This window comes from Trichomycterus rosablanca, chromosome 12 (assembly GCF_030014385.1).
Source record: "Trichomycterus rosablanca isolate fTriRos1 chromosome 12, fTriRos1.hap1, whole genome shotgun sequence".
NCBI classification, from domain to species: Eukaryota; Metazoa; Chordata; class Actinopteri; order Siluriformes; family Trichomycteridae; genus Trichomycterus; species Trichomycterus rosablanca.
Window position 1 is genome coordinate 5,613,908 of NC_085999.1, and position 20,230 is coordinate 5,634,137.

General features: G+C 38.4%; 1 protein-coding gene across 1 annotated transcript; it reads left to right on the forward strand.

Annotated features, from left to right (window-relative positions):
* Positions 1 to 10,021: 10,021 nt before the first annotated feature.
* ddx18 (DEAD (Asp-Glu-Ala-Asp) box polypeptide 18) lies at positions 10,022 to 19,122 on the forward strand. Its single transcript, XM_063006449.1, has 14 exons — positions 10,022 to 10,134; positions 11,975 to 12,163; positions 12,996 to 13,148; positions 13,931 to 14,066; positions 14,147 to 14,247; positions 14,448 to 14,647; positions 15,454 to 15,568; positions 15,659 to 15,798; positions 15,884 to 16,045; positions 16,479 to 16,631; positions 17,812 to 17,925; positions 18,011 to 18,067; positions 18,188 to 18,365; positions 18,712 to 19,122. Exons 1-14 carry the CDS (start codon positions 10,029 to 10,031, stop codon positions 18,855 to 18,857), a joined length of 1,950 nt encoding a protein of 649 aa, XP_062862519.1. The 5' UTR covers positions 10,022 to 10,028; the 3' UTR covers positions 18,858 to 19,122.
* The last annotated feature ends 1,108 nt before the right edge of the window (positions 19,123 to 20,230 follow it).

The following is a 20,230-nucleotide window of genomic DNA, read 5'->3' on the forward strand; positions in this document are numbered from 1 at the left end:
TTGAAGACAGATATTTAGGGTTTCGATCAGATGGTTTGTGGAACATTGATCTGAGAGACAAATCGGAAGAAGATAATCTGTGTTATTAGATTTCTTCTTCCTGTAATGAAAAATATTATGACAATCAATGGTTAGCCTGACTAAAATGAAGGACTATCAACGGGTCATGTTCGCCTCCTGCTAAGATAACACTGAACAATGCAAGAAGTGATTGAGTATTCATAAAGCCTGGTGTTGTAATTATATTTTCTGTGGTTTGAATATTGTGGATTGAACCCACTGGAGGGCACAGCCATGATTTAGACTGTAATTAAATTCATAATGAAACCATAATTCACATGTCCTATTAGCATGAGCACGACTTTCAGGTCGATCATTGTAATCTAATTATAGTTATTCTGAAGAACAAAAGCATTTCGTCCTACTGTGAGATCTTTGGATTTGTGTTATGTTCAGCAGGTTTTATTTAAGATCATATATGTTAAAACCAAAGCCCCTACCCCCCGAGATCAAGACAAGTTGGAGGACAAGATTGTGACTGCTCTGCTGTTTCCTGTTTATAAAGAATCAAAATTAATTGACAGGCTTAATCTGTACATTAATTAAACATCTGATTAAAGCAGTCGTATATTTACAACATCCTGTACGGCATGGTGACGAAGTGGGTAGCACTGTCGCCTCACAGCAAGAAGGTCCCGGGTTTGATCTCCAGGTGGGGCGGTCCGGGTCCTTTCTGCGCGGAGTTTGCATATTCTCCCCATGTCTGCGTGGGTTTCCTCCGGGAATTGTCCTATAGGTATCTAGCCAGGATGCATAAACCAGTGCATTGTAGTGCCGGTCCCAAGCCCGGATAAATAGGGAGGGTTGTGACAGGAAGGGCAAAACAGTGACAATAGACATAGATAAATATCTACACTATCCTATGATTCAGCAGAGCATAACTGCACTTAAGAAACAGTAAGTCAACTTTGATGATGTTCAACTGCATGTACACTGATCTGTACAATTTGGCCACATTTAAGCAAATAAAACTATTAGTGTACTGTTCATTTAAACTGTAAGACCATGTCATGAATTAAGCCTCTTAGTGCTCCTGGAGCTTAGGTTGATGTGCCTGAGACTATTATTGCCTTTAATCAATATGACTAAATGACAAATACTAATAGTTGCAATTATTTTGCCAAGCTTGGTATTATAATAAATAATAAATATGTATCATAAACAATGTTTTAAACCATGTATAAACATTTTATAAATGTCAGAATATTTTCAGCTTCTCTCATAATTTAGGAGTCATCACAGTAAATAACAGACTTGGTACAGTTTTCTTGCAAGATGCCCTTCTACACGCAACCATTCTATTTCTATCTGGGCTTGGGGTTGTCACTAAGTGTGCACTGACAAGTGCACCTCCATGACCGAGATCACAGCCAAGATTCGAACCATGCATCCACAAATCTCAGCAGTAGTGGGCTGTTGTTTTATCCATTTTCTTCCCAATTTTTAATCAGTTCCACCTCCCACCCACTGTCTGAGTCTCCTATACTACAGCAGACATAATTCTGATAGGCTTAATATAAGCTGCTGCTCAGTGACTGGGCAGATCTTCCACAAAAATTGCAGGTGGTCCATTGAAGTCCACTGAAAGTGGACTGGCTAATCAAAATCATACCAAGGTGTGAATAGGTGAGTCTGCGTTTGACAGTGATGTATTGGTGCAATGTTCAGGGTGAATTCATACCTCCAGACTAGTGTTTCCCAGAGGTACTGATGAAGAGGTGAGGGGTTTTTTCGGAAATGTTCCTGTTTCTTATGTTCTCCTCTCCAGTTAGTAATCCCAATGTCTACTCACTTCTTGTTTAGTCAACACTCACTAAAAATGATTGATTTCTGGCATTGATTGTCGCACTTCAGTGATTGGAGAGGGTTTTAAGGTTTTACATTTTTATTAGGACATTCCATTAGTAAATGAAAGTAAACATTTCAGAGCAAAGACACACAATGGTTATAGAAGTACTGCTTTAGGATCTATTAGTAAAACACTCTAGTACATTTTAATTCTTTTTTCTTTTAAGAACTGGTGCATCACCTCCCCATGTTGGATTTTTCATGGTGAGTTTTATTCGATTGAAGCTTCTGATGCTGAACTCTGCAGGGTGGGTTTGAGCTTCTGGAACTGTATTTGTGAGTTCTTTGAAGATTTTCTAACTCCATTCTCATAAAAAATGAATAAAAAGGGTTAAACCCATAGACTGTTCAGAGGGTGGACTGATCTTAAAGGACAGGGCACAGTATTAGCTCAGGGGAAGAGAAGGAAGGAAGGGTTCTTGGGTTAAAGTAGACAGTACGCAGCACATAGGCAGCATTGTCATGGGAAGTCGAGTGCTCACTTGTGCTTATTTACGGCTTGATTCTGATTTATTGCTTAAAGGCCGTCAGAATTGAGATGAATGAATGTTCATAAATTATGATCCAACACTGAACCGAGGTCCCAGTGTCACATGTCAGATACAGTATTTGTCTTCCTACAGTACTACACATGAAAGGCTTATATAAAATGACGTTTTGACACCTCATAAAAAGAACTGTCACAATGGGATACAGAGAAGGTTGCAGCCTTCCTACGATCAGGGCTGCATAACTGCAAATGCACTCGTAAAGGTGGCTGTGTTGTTTACATTGTCACCATCTTTCATTTATTTTAAATCACATTTTATTAATGCCTTTAAATTCTGCATCACAAACTGCATCTTTAAACAAGATGATTTTTTTGTTAAATCATACTACTAAACATGAAACCCTATTATTTGCATATTATGCATTATACAGCATTCAGTTTTTAATATGGCTAACGGGAAATGTGTTTATTAACTGTTGATGCATGTTGGTTACATCACATAGCTTAAGGAATGTAAATAATTTTTCAAAACGTTTGATGCAGCAACCAGTTTTACTGATAAAAACTCTTACCAAGAGACACAGGAAGTTATTAATCCAGTAGTATGATTTAATTTGCAAATTATGCATAATACAGAATTCAAATTTTAAGGCAAGGCAAGTTTATTTGTATAGCACCTTTCACACACAGTGGCAATTCAAAGTGCTTTACATAAGGATTACATAAGGAAAAAAATAAATGCATTTAAGCATTTCTGAGATCTAGAACCTCAGAGAGGCTTTTTGCAAACATTAACTTACAATTAAATGACATTAAAACGAGAGATAAAGTGCTTTAAAAAATTTATAACATGAAAAACTAAAAGAAAATATAGTAAAAGTGCAATAAGAGTTCGTGAAACATAAAAATACAGATTTTAAGATAAAGATTTTAAAACATTGAGGCTAAAGTGCAGTACTAATGGAGTGCAAAAATTTAGAGCTGGCTAATGAAGATGTGTTCATTAACTGTTGATGAAAGAGGGCAAATTTTGAGTAAATGCAGTCAGTAATTGCATGCAATCAGTTTAAAGTATAGTAGGTATAGACCCATGGAGTAAATTCTTAGCATTGTTCTAACTTTTACTAAAATAAAGCTTTATCCCTCAACAAATAGCTAACAGTTATCTTCTATTAGATGCTTTACAACAAGGGCTGTCCAAACCTTTGTAAATTGGAATAGAGTTTGCCATGTTTGTCAAACAACCAAGGGCTGGATATTTAGGAGGTGTTCCCTGTCATTCATCCAATGAATCAGACCCATCGTGACCCTAACCAGGATAAAGAGGTGGTAAAATAGACAAAGAATGAATGGATGGATGAATGAATGAATGGTAAACATGGTTGCCAACACATTTTTAGTTATTTAATGTTCAAAAATATAGACACCCAAAATATTAGGTGTTTATTCTTATTTAAATCTGTATTTAAAAAAAACTATGGTAAGGATGTCCAAAAGGTGGTGGTTCTGTCAACCTGGACCTTTAGCACTGTTCACAGATGTAAAAGCTAAAAATCTAAATATTGTGGGGAACCTATAAACTTATTGTAAGAGATGCAGAACAAAAGAAATCTGTCTGTGAGACACATATTACTTCATAGATTTTGTGCAAGTATGTGTATACTGAAAAATAAGCATAGCAAATAAGCCAGCATTGTTACAGATCATTTAAAATGGTCATTGATTAAATCTTTAGTACAAAATAACTCACAAACATATGATATTTATTACATTTATTGCTCAGAGATGGGCTTTTTTCATATCATGGGAAGTTGAAGCTTGTTAAATGAGAGAAAGCATCGTGAGAGAGAGAGAGAGAGAGAGAGAGAGAGAGCTCTGTTCTGCTGGGGCTCATCAGTACAATTAGCTGTCAAACTCTCTTTGAAAAAGAATCTGGTTTAAACCCCGTGTAATGAATGCAAAGCAGCAGTGTGATCGTTTCTAAATTTACTATCTGGCCAAATGTATGTTAACACCTGAGCATGAGCTGGTTGACATCTTGTTCCAAAACCCTGGACACTCATGTGGAGTTAGAACAACCTTTGTGGCTATAACAGCTTCACTCTTTTTGGGAATGCTTTCCACATAATTTCAAAGTATTTTTATACTTTAATATTCTGAATAAATGTTTTATTTAATGTATTATTATAATTAATTTATTTATTAGGATTTAATTTCATTTTTTACACACTTTATCATGACAAGACAGGTAGTTATTCGTTACACAAAATGTATCAGTTCAAGTCTTTAAAGTCAAACACAGTCTGGACAATTTTGTATCTCCAATTCACCTCACTTGCACGTCTTTGGACTGTGGAAGGAAACTAGAGCTCCCTAAGGAAACCCAAACAGACACGGGGAGAACATGCAAACTCCACACCTGGACCGCTCCACCTGGGAATCAAACCCAGGACCTTCTTGCTGTGAGACGACAATGCTACCCCACTGAGCCACCCCGAATACATGTCTCTAAAGACAAAGGATTTCAAAGGATTAATAGATGTGAAATATATAATAATGTATTATGTTCATATAATATACATATTTATTTATGATTTAGTTATTCATTTTTATATATGGAAAGACGGCAGCTAATTATTAATATAGAAAAAATAAAAATCAGTAACCAGTAACATGTAGAGCTGATTTAGGTCAGCTGAAAAGGTTCCTCTCCCCACAAACTCTCATTGCTGATTTGGGAAATGTTCCTCTGTGATCAAAGCTTTCTGAGCTTAATTATGGAGACTGTTTATGCAGAGTCGCTTGCTGTATATACTGTAGCCGAAGAAAAACTTATAATGATTCACAGTTCAGCACAGACCAGAATGAGACGTGAACAAGTAGATGAATTGTTGTGCCAAACATAATTAAGTCTAAAATATACAGGAATAACCATGCAGAGGTATGTAGAAACCCGGTGAGATTTCCAGTGGAAGGCTAATGAAAAATGCAACGACTTAGAATCAAACAGGCATGTATAACTGACAAATGATAATTAGACCCTGTAGACATGCAAACATACATCGCTAGTCCCTGAATACTGACAGAGATACAAAGATTAAACAACATACACCGATCAGGCATAACATTATGTCCACCTATCTAATACTGTATTTTGTTTGTCCCCCTTTTGTTGCTAAAACAGCCCTGCAACTGTGATGCACTGTGTATTCTGACACCTTTTTTTATCAGAACCAGCATTAACTTCTTCAGCAATTTAAGCTACAGTAGTTTGTCTGTTGGATCGGACCACACGGGCCAGCCTTCGCTCCACACGTGCATCAGTAAAGTATAGATCAATACACATCTATTTATATAGATGTGTATTGCATTTTTAGGGTCTGTTGGAGGAATTAAAGTGTTTTTTCTTAATGTTAAAGGCCTCCCTTGCTGAAGTGTCTGCTTTTTTGTGGTACCTGGTACCCAGCTAGTAACACCTCATCAATAGATGACATCAGTTTAAACGGCTGCTTTACTCTTAATACACAAAATATTTGTAGCTTTGATTCCTGTGTTCTTATTTCCTTACTTTACTACCCTTCCTCAAGGTAGGAATCAAGAAATACAGCCTCATACTTTATGTGCTTCATCCAGTCTCTGAACATTTGCCCTCCAGCATGTGCCACCAGAAGCAAGCTTCTCAATTTATTTTCATTCATGAGGATGCAGTTCCTTTGAGTTATAATACATGATAATACGGTATCCATCATTTTTACACTAGCTATCATTCAACCGACAGACTTTAAAATTATTTCTTAGATTTAATATACAAATATACATTTCATGTATATTTCATGTTCATTGTATGCCAGATATAAACAATGTGCAGATGTATTAAAACCACAAGCTTATAAAGGAGTCCAACACAAGAGAGATACATTGGTTTTACCTCTTGCCAAATAAAACTAACTGGGTAAATGGGTCCAGCGTTTATATACTATCAATGGTTTCAGTGTGCCATTGAAATAAATAGAGGCTAATGCTAACAACTGACCTCAATTCTCTACTACCCACAATGCAGCAGTCCAATTTATCTCAAGCATTTCCAAGTTCTCCCATGGCTCTGTGGAGTAGCTGGCAGCATTTTCTTTAAAAAATGAGGTGGCCTACACAATTTCTGCACTCCACCTCGAGCCTTTGAGACTACAACACCACTCAGCTCACAATGCCAGATTTTCTAAAAGACATTCAGCATGGCTCTTTTAACCAAAGTGATGTTTGTATGTTTATCTAGATCTAGATTTGCAGTAGTGTTTTGCTATTTTTAGAATATTAATGTTGTAATGTACTATGGCAATGGTTGGGTTAATAAATGGATAGATGGATCATGGGGTACATGCCATCATGTTTAAACAGAGAGGAACTTATACATGGGTTAAAATGGCACTGTATTGTGAAAATGACCCAATAATAAATTCTCAGTCTGGCACAGGTTGATTAAACATGCATGTGTAATACAGTTCTCATTTTATTTTGAGTTGTGACTAGTACTAAAAGCATTCCAGACCGTTAACCAACATCAAACAAGACGACAGCTTAACGGCAATATATAAAACTCACTGTGTGGGTCGTTTTATTGAGAGCAGCCTGTCTAAGAGCCGAGATCTGTAGTTCTGGGAGTGTGACTGACCCCCACATCTCATCAACACATAACACCACATTAACTCTGAAAATGACCCAGGGCTTTTATTGTGTGCCTCATGTTTCACTTTCCCATTTCCTTTACAGACACGTCTAACATTTTCACAATCTGTTACGTCTCTGTACAGGCGCAAACAGTAAATACCAATCTCCATCAGAATGAGTAATGTACACCTTGTTTCTGTTTTTGAAACACAACAGTAAGTTACGTGTAATATTTCTGTCTAGTTAGTTAGCGAACTTTCACCATTTCTCTAGGACAGAATTCTGTAAGACATAAGAAATTAGTAAATGATGTTTATCCTGTGCAACCCCATACAGTGTACTACAGTATTTTGTGTATTCTGCAGTGGTGGCAATAAGCTTGTGGTAACTTTGAGTAAAGGAACCCCACTTTCTTTATGCTCAAAGATTGTATTATTTATGAAAGGTTTAAGTTTTTTACATCCAACTTTTGAAAAAGACTTACATTTTGTGTTTATATATTAATTTCTTTTTATAAATTATGCAGCATGTAGCAAATTTATTTGGTCCAGCAAGGAGAACTCAGGAATGCTATTTGTCTTTTCTGGCATCTCATTAACAAATGGAGACAACGGTTTTTAGACTAACTTTTTAGCCCCTCTTAACAAATCAGCATTCTCAGCTTCTTCACCAGCCTGTAAGCCTAGTGGCAGTTAAATAGACAGCTTAATTAAGCTTCCCAGGTGTACCCACTAATTACCCCTCAATTTCACCCCCCCGATCTCCTACCCTTCCGTTGCAGCCATGAAATAAACTACACTGCATCAATCACAGTGCATAAGTAGGGACTGAAAAAAAAAAACATTTATTTGCCTACTTTTCACAAGCAACATATGGTTAGTCACATTTGTTATGTGTCTGCAGCTACACAAGATCAAAAACTGAAAACTGTATGAAGAAAACTAAAAAGGAAATGATTGGCATAAAATTGTACAGCAGTGGTCTTTTAGGGTAACACCCAGCAATTCACATCTACTTTATATAACTCTATAAACCTGTAGGGTGTCACGGTTGGCACTGTCACCTGTTTGTTTGTTTATTAGGATTTTAATGTAATGTTTTACACTTTGGTTACATTCATGACAGGAAACGGTAGTTACTCATTACACAAGGTTCATCAGTTCACAAGGTTATATTGAACACAGTCTTGGACAATTTAGTGTCTCCAATTCATCTCACTTGCATGTCTTTGGACTGTCGGAGGAAACCCACACAGACACGGAGAGAACATGCAAACTCCACACAGAAAGGACCCGGACCGCCCCATCTGGGGATCGAACCCAGGATCTTCTTGCTGTGAGGCGACAGTGCCACTTGGCATTTGCTCGGCAATCGAAACTCGGCTCTCAATCGCTATGTGTGAACTACTCAACAACTTGATCTGAGGGGTGGCAACCAAAGCGAGATTTCTAGCTTGTCAAATATCTGGATCCGAGTTGCCCAACTGGCAATGAGTGCTATGTCGAACAGCCAATGAGAACGCAAGTTACAGTGTGAGGGGAAATGCAGGGGAGGAGTTGTAAAAAGGTGGGACAGGGGCATAATATAGTTTATATCAGAATACATCAGCACACACACAAGACCTTAGCCACCGTGCCACCACGGCATTGTCACCTCAAAGCAAGAAGGTCCTGGGTTTCATTGCCAGGAGGAGTGGTTTGGTCCTTTCTGTGTGGAGTTTGCATGTTCTCCCCAAGTCTGCAAACGTGTCCTTTGGGAGCTCCGGTTTCCTCCCATAGTCCAAAGACAAACAAACTTTAAACATGTGAAGGTCTTAAGGTTAAAAGTTCATACATACTTTCCTCCAGAAATCTTGTAAGCTGCTTATTTAAATCTTGAAAGAGTCACATTGTGTGATACTTGTTTCAATAATAACTGATAAATGTTGAAATTTTAATCATCTCTAAATTCAATGGTTGTAGATTTTGTATTATGCATTAAATACCTGTTTTAGGTGCAAACCCCATTTCCAGTTGGTCGAAAGAAATCAGTGTGTAAGCATGTCTAATGCAGCGTCTTTTCCACTCTGTTGAGATGTTGTGCTTTTGTGTTTTACAGTGTTGTGCAGATACATCATCCACCTTTATAATGCCAAGAAACTGTATAAATATCCAAATTCTTTCTGCTACATGAGTTGTGAGTTGACATTCAAATCCTTTAAACGTTTTTTCCCAACACTTAATAAACAAAATGCCACAAGCATTTTGTTTAATGAGCTACTATGGTTAAAAAGTGGGTGACTATGATGAAAGTTGGGTTTCCCTTATTTGTTGTGTCAGATGTCAGGTCTTAGTGCTCTCCAGTAACCAGATCTGAATCTGATATGACGTCTTAGGATAAACCAGGGGATTTAGCAGCATGACTGTGCCGTTGTTGTTGCCATTCGTCTTCATCAGTGGGTAGCACTGTCGCCTCACAGCAAGAAGGTCCTGGGTTCGATCCCCAGGTGGGCCGGTCCGGGTCCTTTCTGTGTGGAGTTTGCATGTTCTCCCTGTGTCTGTGTGGGTTTCTTCCCACACTCCAAAAACTCGCAAGTGAGGTGAATTGGGGATACAACATTGTCCACGATTGTGTTTAACATTAAACTTGTGAAATAATGAATCTTGTGTAATGAGTAACCACCGTTTCTGTCATGAATGTAACCGAAGTGTTTAAAACATGACGTTAAAATCTTAATAAATAAATAAATCTTTTTATTGTAACTTGATTTATATTTGTTTTAGGCACAGAGCGACGTATAACGGGGTCTTGAATATTTTCAGTCAGGCACCAAAAAGGCGACATTATTCGCACCCGTTTTCTGACAAGTCACGCTTCCTTTTAAATTCATTGAATAGGTTTACCAGAATACGGGTGTGGAAGAAAGAAACTCAGCGTGGTTAGTGAAGGACCCCTCACTCACACACGTGTGTGTCTGTGTGCAATCATGGCGGACCTGCAGATGAAGCTTCTTCGGAAGAAAATTCAGAAGAGAAATGAAAAGAACAAAGAACGCAAACTGCGTCAGAAGCAGAGAGAGGAGGACGAGAATGGTAAAGTTTGATATGTTATGTTTATATAAAGTTTTTTTTATGCTTTAATGTTTGGTTTGGTAGCTAAGCTAGTACTTAGTTCGGAAACGCGTGTTAGCTTAGCCACAGTGTATAACTTCAATCATTTAGCGATATTGTTAGTAAATTGATTATATGTTTGTATATTATTGAAATGTAATATTTGTTAATATAGTGGTTGACAACATTACCTGGTGTCATATACCAATAATATGTACGTTCACTTTAAACATGCTAACCTACACTAATCAGTTTAGGACAGAGAGATCAAACTATGGGACTATTTATAATAAGGCTATTGATTTAAATGACCCTGAAGAATTAGTCCGCACTGAATCGAGAACAGATTTCCTAAAAACTAATGTATATAAGGGTGGCGGTGTAAACGATATGGGAAACTATTGCGATACAAAAACATCTTCACGATACACGAGCTTGGTTATCGTGTGTACTTAATCACTGTCTCTGCTAGCTACCCGTGAGGCATTTAAACTGCCTAAAAAGTTTATTATAAGTTTGTTTGCTGAAGTTTTAAAGCCATACATAGAAATGTTGTGTGTCAAAGAAGAGACATAAAGTGAGATATTAGTAGTTTAAAGTTACAGACAGACTGTGAGTCGTTATAAAAATCAAGATCGAGGTTTAATTATGAAGTTCTGAATGTATACTAAAACATATACTTAATTTCAGTTAAGTAATAAGTAAAGCAAAAATTTGATGTATCTGTGTCTATATGTATTAGTCTTCACTACAAGCACCTCATGTCTACAGTATGGGTACGATTAAAATAGACAACACTTACATGACATTCAAAATAAATGTAATTCAAGTCACAGCAGTATGTTTTGTGACTTTTCCCAACTAGCCGACCAGGGTCCGACTGTGTGTTTGCATGTTCTCCCTTGTGTTTGCATGGGTTTCTTCTGGGTGAACCGGTTTCCTCCCACAAGTCCAAAGACATACAGTCAGATCAGTTGGAGCTACTAGAATTTGCCCTTGCGTGTGTCTGCTCTGTGATGGACTGTTTCCTATCCTTTGCCGGATGAATCGGACCCACTGTGACACTGCCTGCTTGTCATGCACCTATGTGCGCTTCACACCAACCCTTCTATATTAATATAGCAAATAACTGTCCTAATCTGACCATAGTATACCCCTTTTCCAGTTCTGATTTCCTGCTGGTACCTAACCTGGAACAATGTATTGCTTTTATATTGCAGTGCGGGCAGTACGGTGGCTCAGCACTGTTGCCTCACAGCAAGAAGGTCCTGGGTTAGTTTCCCAGGTGGAATGGTCTGGGTCCAGTCTGTGTGGAGTTTGCGTGTTTTCCCCGTGTCTGTGTGGGTTTCCTGCGGGAGCTCCGGTTTCCTCCCACAGTCCAAAGACGTGCAAGTGAGGGGAATTGGAGATACGAAATTGTCCGTGACTGATGAATCTTGTGTAACCAGTAACTACCTGACCTGTCATGTAACCAAAGTGTGTAAAACATGACATTAAATTCCAAATAAATAAATAAACCACTTGCATCTGAAAATAAATAAGACAAATAACCTAAAGTGGTCAGTCTTGACCAGTGTTTTTTGATATGACAGCAGTGCACTATGTAAAAGTAGTTTTTTTTTTTTTTGTTGCTTTTTTCAAATGTATTTTAAATGTGCTTAATTGGTCTTTGGGGAAAAAAAATTCACGCTCATTATGATCTTTAGTCTTATAACTGTCAGCCTGTGTCATACATCATTTTTGTAAATGTATTGTCAGATAAATTCTTTGCTCTGTAAATATTTATTTGCTTTCTGTCTTTGCTTTGTTTTTTTTGTATTAGAATCTAAAACATTTAGTGAAGAATGTGAGACCAATGATGAAACCTTAGCTGCAGATCCAGTGCGGGAGGAGCCTGAAGAAAATGAGAAGAGTGAATCCACTGATGGGAACACTGTTACACCGAACAGCAGCAAGAAGAAGAAAAAGAAAAAAAGGAAACTTGATGAAGCAGGGGACGCCACGGCCAGTAGTATGTTTTTTAATAGGACCACATTTTATTTTACAATTTTCACCAAATGCAGAACTGATTAATCTCTCAGAAACAAAACTTGACTAAAAATTTGACTTGGTAATCTGTGTACTGTTGCTTAAACCATAACAATTTAGTTCTCTCACATAGTGGAAATGTTTTCGGCACTGTGCTGAATGGGTCTTAAAAAAGAACAAGAATAAGATAGAATCTAATTACTTTAGTTTTTTATACAGTGAACATGTATGATTTTTCAAGTGTTAAATGTTCGATGTTCAAGTGTTTATGAGACAGAAAAATGTCTAACAATACACATTATTATTATTTTTTAAATGGGAGTTGCAATACAAAATGCCAGTTAAAAGCATTTTTTGGGCCATCATTGCATTTGCCACACTTACTATCTATGTGTTATATTAACACTATGAGGGCAGCACTGTTGCCTCACAGCAAGAAGGTCCTGGGTTCAATTCCCAGATGGGGCGGTCCGGGTTCTTTCTGTGTGGAGTTTGCATGTTCTCCCTGTGTCTGCGTGGGTTTCCTCTGAAACCTCCAGTTCAAGTGAGGTGAATTGGAGGTACAAAATTATACATGACTGTGTTTGACATTAAAACTTGAACTGATGAATCTTGTGTAATCAGTAATTACCTGTCCTGTCATGAATGTAACCAAAGTGTGTGAAACATGACGTTAAAATCCTAAGAAATAAATATGAACACTATGATTTTTCACCCTTCTGTCCCAGGTAAAATAAAACACTAATAGTCCCTTACATTGAGTATGAGTGTGTCATTTTCTGGTGTTCTGGTGTTTTTTTTTTTTTTTTGGCTAGATGTTAAAAAAGTCAAACGGGGGAACAGTCACACAGTGGAGTCTGCCGACGACGTAGATGACCAAGAAAATGAGACACATGAGGATGAAGAGCAGAATGGTGAGGAAGATGCAGACGAGGAAGATGAACCGCAGCTACCTCATGGACTAACAGGTGAGAATATTGAATGCAAACCATAGATAATATTCCATCCTTTTTAGTGCATATTTACTCTTTGGTTGATGTATAACTTGTAAATAAATAATACAATATTTAATATTCAAGATGCATTAATAGCTTGTGTATTACACATGCTGCTGGTGACAGCAGTGCTTGAGTTCCAGAGGTTCGAATTCTGGGTTGAGCTCCCAAATGCAGAAGCAGCATGGCTTTAGGGGGGGGGGGCACATATTAGTGCACTCTTAGTGCTGGTTCCAAGCCTGGATAAATAACAGGGCTGCATCAGAAAGGCCATCCAGTGTAACAGTTGTGCCAAATCAAATATACGGACGAATGATTTGTCGTGGTGACACATAATAGGAGCAGTCATTAGGAATCACATATTAATCTATTAATAACACTTATTTTAATAAATGTTTGTCATTTGGAAGTAAGAATCAACTGGTCATTTAACAGACTGGGTCATTATGCAGCAATTGTTTATACACCTTAAAATATTTTCAATCAGCTGCTGTTTTGGTTCATATTCTAGTTCAGAGCAGTTACATTTTCCACATTATTTATTATGCACATCACTTATTTGCAAGCACAGCTTAGGCAGTAATAATTTTGCTAATCACAGTTGACTTTTTCAAAGCAAAAAATGCTGATCCTGACGGATTTGGAACACATTACTGTATAATAAAAGCGTCTGGTGGTTTGAGTGTGTGTGTAAGACAGAGTGAGAGACGATGGGCATGGTGTAATGTGTAGTTTTTTCCTGTCGTTTCTCCAAGGAGCTTTTGAGGATTGTTCGTTCGCATCACTGACCGAGCTTGTGAGTGAAAATACTCTCAAGGGTGTTAAGGAGATGGGCTTCGAGAACATGACTGAGATCCAGCACAAAACTATACGCCCTCTGCTGGAGGGAAGGTAATACTAAACCACATTTACAGCCTTTTCAAATGTGTGCCCTTTATTATTTTACTAACCAAAGACTCCCTGTTCTGCAGAGACGTACTTGCAGCTGCTAAAACAGGCAGCGGAAAAACTCTGGCCTTCCTCATTCCTTCCATTGAACTTATCTACAAGCTGAAATTCATGCCTAGAAATGGTAAGTGGGCTACACATTAACATGTGAAGAACTTTAATAGAATGATTTTGTGTGTGCATTAATATTTAAAATGTAGGGAAAACGTCATCTGTTGCAGCATTTTCTTTATCTGTAAAACTAGCCTGTATTAATCAGTTCAAGTAGAGCAGTAAATACTGTAATAGTTCCATGTTCTATAATATTTGTTTCCCTTTTGGCAGGAACTGGAGTGGTGATTTTGTCCCCAACCCGTGAGTTGGCCATGCAGACGTATGGTGTGATAAAAGAGCTCATGACGCATCACGTGCACACATATGGTCTGATTATGGGTGGCAGCAACCGCTCTGCTGAAGCCCAGAAACTTGGTAATGGTGTCAACATCATGGTGGCTACACCTGGCAGACTGCTCGACCACCTACAGGTTAGATATGCAAACAGCTTAAGTGATATGTTTTTTATAAAGTGCATTTCAATTAGTAGTTAGGTTTTACAATAAAAATCTGGTCTGCTACTGTTTACTGGCTGAATAACATCCTAATAAAACATTTACATTCTTCAAAATACATCAGGGGTTTTAATCTTCAGCCCCAAAAGAAGCAATCTCCTACTTCAACACCTCTACTCAATCTTGTTCCACAATCCAACAATGCCCCTACCAGCCATCCATCTCAGACCAATTATAAAAGCTTACACCACAGCAGCTTGGCAAAAACAATGGGGAAACTTATACATCTAAACTCTGAGATCCACCCTACCCTAAAAACGGTTAGAGCTCAATACCCCAAACCATGATGAGAACAAATTATCTACACAAGATGCCACACAGGACACATCAACCAACTGCAATACAACAACTACAAGCTCACCTCAGCCCCCCCCCCCCCCCCCCCCCCCCACCAAAAAAAAACTGCTTACATTTCCAGAAGCACTTAAAAACGCCATGTAAGTTATGAAAAAACTCTCTGATAAATTCTCTACCCTCATAGTCACACAAACACTCTAACCACTATACACACAAGTAAAGAAAGCAAATCGACCCTCTACTTTGTTTAGAGACTGAATCTATTATTCAGCCATGACAACAGCTGCCATGGTGTTAAGAATTAAACAAACAAACTCGTTCAGTAAGAAGCTGATTACTTTAATGATGTTGTAAATGAACTCCTGGTGTCCATATGACTGAAAGCCACACTCCCATATTAAACCACCTGCCATATCTTTCTGTAGAACACACCTGGCTTCATGTACAAGAACCTCCAGTGTCTCATTATTGATGAAGCAGACAGAATTCTGGAGGTTGGGTTTGAGGAGGAACTTAAACAGATCATCAAACTGCTGCCGAGTAAGAGTCCCTACCTACATTAACGTTTGTTTTAATGTTTTACTGATTTGAATCTACTCTAAATCTCTCTCTCTTTCTCTGTCACTCCAGAGAAAAGGCAGACCATGTTGTTCTCAGCTACACAGACGAGGAAGGTAGAGGATCTGGCTCGGATCTCTCTGAAGAAAGAGCCCCTGTATGTGGGAGTGGATGATAATAAAGACACAGCTACTGTGGAAGGACTGGAACAGGTCAAGACTCCTCACTACAACCAAGACTTGATTGGAAATATTAAAATCTGTTTAGCTGGTTAACTGTGTTTATATTTATATACAGGGATATGTGGTGTGTCCTTCTGAGAAGCGCTTTTTGTTGCTATTTACATTCCTGAAGAAGAACCGTAAGAAGAAGCTGATGGTGTTTTTCTCTTCCTGCATGTCGGTGAAGTTTCACTATGAGCTGCTCAATTACATCGACCTGCCAGTTATGGCCATCCATGTAAGTCAGTTTTGGGTACATGTATAGATTTGTTTTATTTGAGACAGTCTAAGTGTAAACTTCATTTGAGTTAATGTTCAGTAATGTGGATGTGGTCATTTAACTCTGACACCAGTGTCTAAGGAAATGGCTATGAAATGTTCCTTCATTCGGCTGAATAAATGTGCTGCATGCACAGTGCTGGCAGTGTAGGGAAATATGTTGGAAGCAACAATTAGATTTCTTTAAGCCTTCAGACACCCAAGGTATGCACAGGGGTGCCTGTTAGCATAGAACAAGGTTCCAGTTCATTTTGTTAGGTTTTATTATAGGTTACTGTGACTGATCATGATACACACTGCCAGTAATGTTTAACATGGACTTTGTGTACATTAATTTTATGTTCTGTATCATGCGAAGTTCTTAGTTGACATGGTTTGTTGTTGCATTATAGGGCAAGCAGAAGCAGACAAAGAGAACGACCACGTTTTTTCAGTTCTGTAATGCGGACTCTGGCATCTTGCTCTGCACTGATGTTGCTGCCAGAGGACTGGACATCCCCGAGGTGGACTGGATTGTCCAGTACGACCCGCCAGATGACCCAAAGGTATGGCTGTAATGGCCAGATAAGGATTTTTTAAGTTTGAACATCCCACAGCTAACTATGCACAAATAATCATTTTGCTTGTTTATCAGTGTTGGTTCTTGCCATTTTGATTGTAGAAGATATTATTTTATAGTAATAAGCACCTGTTTATTGTGCACTGGCATAATTAAGTTTTATTTAGTTAGTTTAGACCAGGGGTCCTCAAACTTTTTAACCGAAGGGCCAGATTACTGTTCTTCAGTGTTTCGGGGGGCCGGACCGCGGGTGAAATAGTAAACACACCCAAAAAGAGCTATTTACTATGTATACTGGATGTATTGTCTGGGCTTTGTATAATTGTAGTTCATAATGATAATGCAGAAATTTTATTTATTTTAATAATTTCCATTATCCTACCTCATACAGTGTTTCCTTAAAAAAATCAGTGTGAACTGTGAGCCTGCTTTTGCCTGACGACAGTAAGCATCAGGTTCCATATTTGTTACTGCCAGTCATAATAGCTAATAAATGTTGATCAGTGAGTCTGGATCTGGTTGGAGATTTAAGGTGTTTCAACTTCGAAAAAGTTTGCTCACAGATGTACAGTAGATGCTCCCAAAAACGGTAGTTACGTTGAGTGCATGTTTTATTGAGATCGGGGAGCAATGGAAAGAGAAGCATAAAAATTAAACAATGTGCTTGAGTTTTGATTTTGGATGCATAAATGCGTTGATCTCCGGGAGCAGGTCGTTAAAACATTTCGAAACTCGCCCCGACTCAGCCAGCGGATCTCAGTAAAGCACATCTTCAGCTCAGACAAGAATTCCTGAAACTGCCTGTAGTTAAGAGCATTAGCTTTAATGAACTTAACACAGGACACGAGGATTTTCAAAATGAAATCCCACAGTGGCTGCGGTCACTCATCTCTCTATTGATGCGCCAATCACTCCCCTCATGCTTGGAGCGCCACCTGTTGGATCGCTGCCGTATAATCTACTGAGACTCTGGGTGGTCAATTTTTTTACCTGTTATTTTTTTCCCCGTTATAATACTGTGAGTTCGAAGATCAACAGGGGCCAGACAACATGTATTGCTGCTGTGGTTAAAGGGGCCGGTCAAATTAAAGCATCGGGCCGTAGTTTGATGACCCCTGGTTTAGACTATGATGCACGTTCATTCTCTTTGAATTCTTCGTTGACAGGAGTACATTCACCGTGTGGGTCGAACTGCTCGAGGTATTAATGGTATAGGCCATGCGCTCCTCATCCTTCGACCTGAAGAGCTCGGCTTTCTACGTTTTCTCAAACAGGCCAAGGTAACTGAAGTAAAATCTGCTTTCTGTCATTTAGATTGAATTAAGACATGCTTGAATTTATTTAATATTACTTCATTTTCTTAAGGTCCCATTGAGTGAGTTTGAATTCTCTTGGACTAAGATCTCAGATATTCAGTCACAGGTAAAACTATCTAACTACACTTTTTAAAAGGTTTCTGTTATTTAACAGCATTTCTCATGTATCAGTAGGAACTGTAGTTTGATTACTGTTAATGTTCCTCTGTTCTGATGTGTGGTTCAGTTGGAGAAGCTAATCGAGAAGAATTACTATCTCCACAAGTCTGCCCAGGAGGCCTACAAGTCGTACGTGAGGGCGTATGATTCACATTCTCTCAAACAGATCTACAGTGTACAGACGTTAAACCTCCAACAGGTGGCGCTGTCCTTCGGCTTCAAAGTTCCGCCTTATGTTGACCTCAGTATCCTTTCATTATTTTACTGTATATGGAAAACATGCAGTGCAGAGTCTTGTGCAATAAGTGAAAATAACCCAGTGGGAACAAACATCTGCACAATGTATTTACTTCTATGTGCTATAATATTCATAATATCTAAATAAATAAAATTTTCAAAAAGTTTGTTCCCTCTGAACAATGGCATTTGTCCACACTGAATGGCATAAGACTATGCAACAGTATGCTTGGTTTTCTTGTGGTACACAGACTAAAGCTTGTCAACGCACAGTTGTGTATGCATGCATGATATTAGTGATATACTGTATTGTGGTGTGACTTTCGTGCTGCTCCTTAACATGCTCCCTCCTAGATGTACACAGCAGTAAAGGTGGGAAGCTGCAGAAGAGGGGAGGAGGTGGCGGATTCGGCTACCAGAAATCGAAGAACGTGAACAAAGCCAAGATCTTTAAGCATGTGAACAAGAGCAAGGGAGATCGTAGACAGTTCTCCCGCTGAACTTTCCAACCCCCCTTTTCTCCCTGCAATGTTAAAGCTTCAGAATGCAAGAGTCTCTTTACAGCAAGATGGATGTTTATGCACACATTTGTCTATGTTTAGAGTAGTTCATCTTTTGGACTTGATCTAATGCTGTTTTGAATTGAACATTATAGAGAAACTTTCCTGCTACATGTTTATGTATGTTTAAATGAAACATGAATTTTTCCTAATTGTCCTTTGTACTGCTGGACTGACAGTTCTATTAAAAAATACTCACAAACTTTGTTGTCTAATTAACTTAGACAACACTTTGTATTACATACTACAACTGTTGTATTGCATTGATGGATCACATGCTGCACCCTCTAGTGGTCACTGGACCTACACAGTACACAGTGGGTGTTCCTGGGCTGATGACCAGTTTATATACAATCTAATAGTAATTTAAAATTGTGAACATGGTCAAGACTCTTGTGTCTGGACAAATGTATTTTCCTTTTGTTTTGGGCCCTTTACATAAGTGATATCTACAAATGTCTACATCAGGGGGTGCCCAATACGTCGATCGCGATCTACCAGTCGATCGCACAGTGAACTCTGGTAGATCGCGCCTCATTCAAACAGGTCAACGTGATTGACATGAAATGTGACCACTGTTTCTTTCATTTGCAGTTTGTTACCATAGCTACGCCTCAGCCCGCCTAAAGCACTGCTAATCTAGAAAGTTTTCATTCATCAGTAGCCAGTTTGCACCATTTTTGCGTATTTTATTTGCAACCTACACTGTTTGTAAAGATAAGTGTGCAACCATGCACAAAAAAACAAAAATGGTTAGATTTCAGGCAAGACCACTGTAGAGACGACTGTTTCATTCATTTAAATTTTAACCCAACGATCTGATATTTATATGAAGTCAAGTGCCTCAGCTGGACAATTCTGGAACTTGCTGGCTGAAGAAAAATATCCAAACAAATAAAAATGTGCGACATATTGTACAGCATTTTTTGGATAAACCTACTTGTGTGAATCAGCCTTTTCCCACGTGAAAATAATTAAGTCAAAATATCAGTCCACTCTTACCTATGAACACTTGGAAGCTGCTTGAGAATTGGCATCAGCAGCTATTGTCCAGACTACACAAACCTGGCCGACACCATCCAGTTCAAATCATCAGAATAAGGTTAGTGTGATTTTTCAGTCGCTTGCCCTGTAAAGTTGAATATTAATGTAAGCAACTGAAAAGCATTTAAAAAAGCTACACTGTTTTTAAAAAATGATGAAAAAACTTTAAAAAGTAGATCGCCATGACCTGTCGACTGAAATAGAAGATCTCAAGCCACGAAAGTGTGGGCACCCCTGGTCTACATGTCTGTAACTTTTTTCCATCTCCA

What these genes read in the sequence shown, in the direction of transcription:
- ddx18 (XM_063006449.1), top strand. Translation starts at nt 10,029, where the DNA reads ATGGCGGACCTGCAGATGAAGCTTCTTCGGAAGAAAATTCAGAAGAGA. An exon ending in GCTACCTCATGGACTAACAG is followed by an intron (nt 13,149 to 13,930) that starts GTGAGAATATTG and finishes CGTTTCTCCAAG; the next exon opens with GAGCTTTTGAGGATTGTTCG. An exon ending in CTGTGGAAGGACTGGAACAG is followed by an intron (nt 15,799 to 15,883) that starts GTCAAGACTCCT and finishes ATTTATATACAG; the next exon opens with GGATATGTGGTGTGTCCTTC.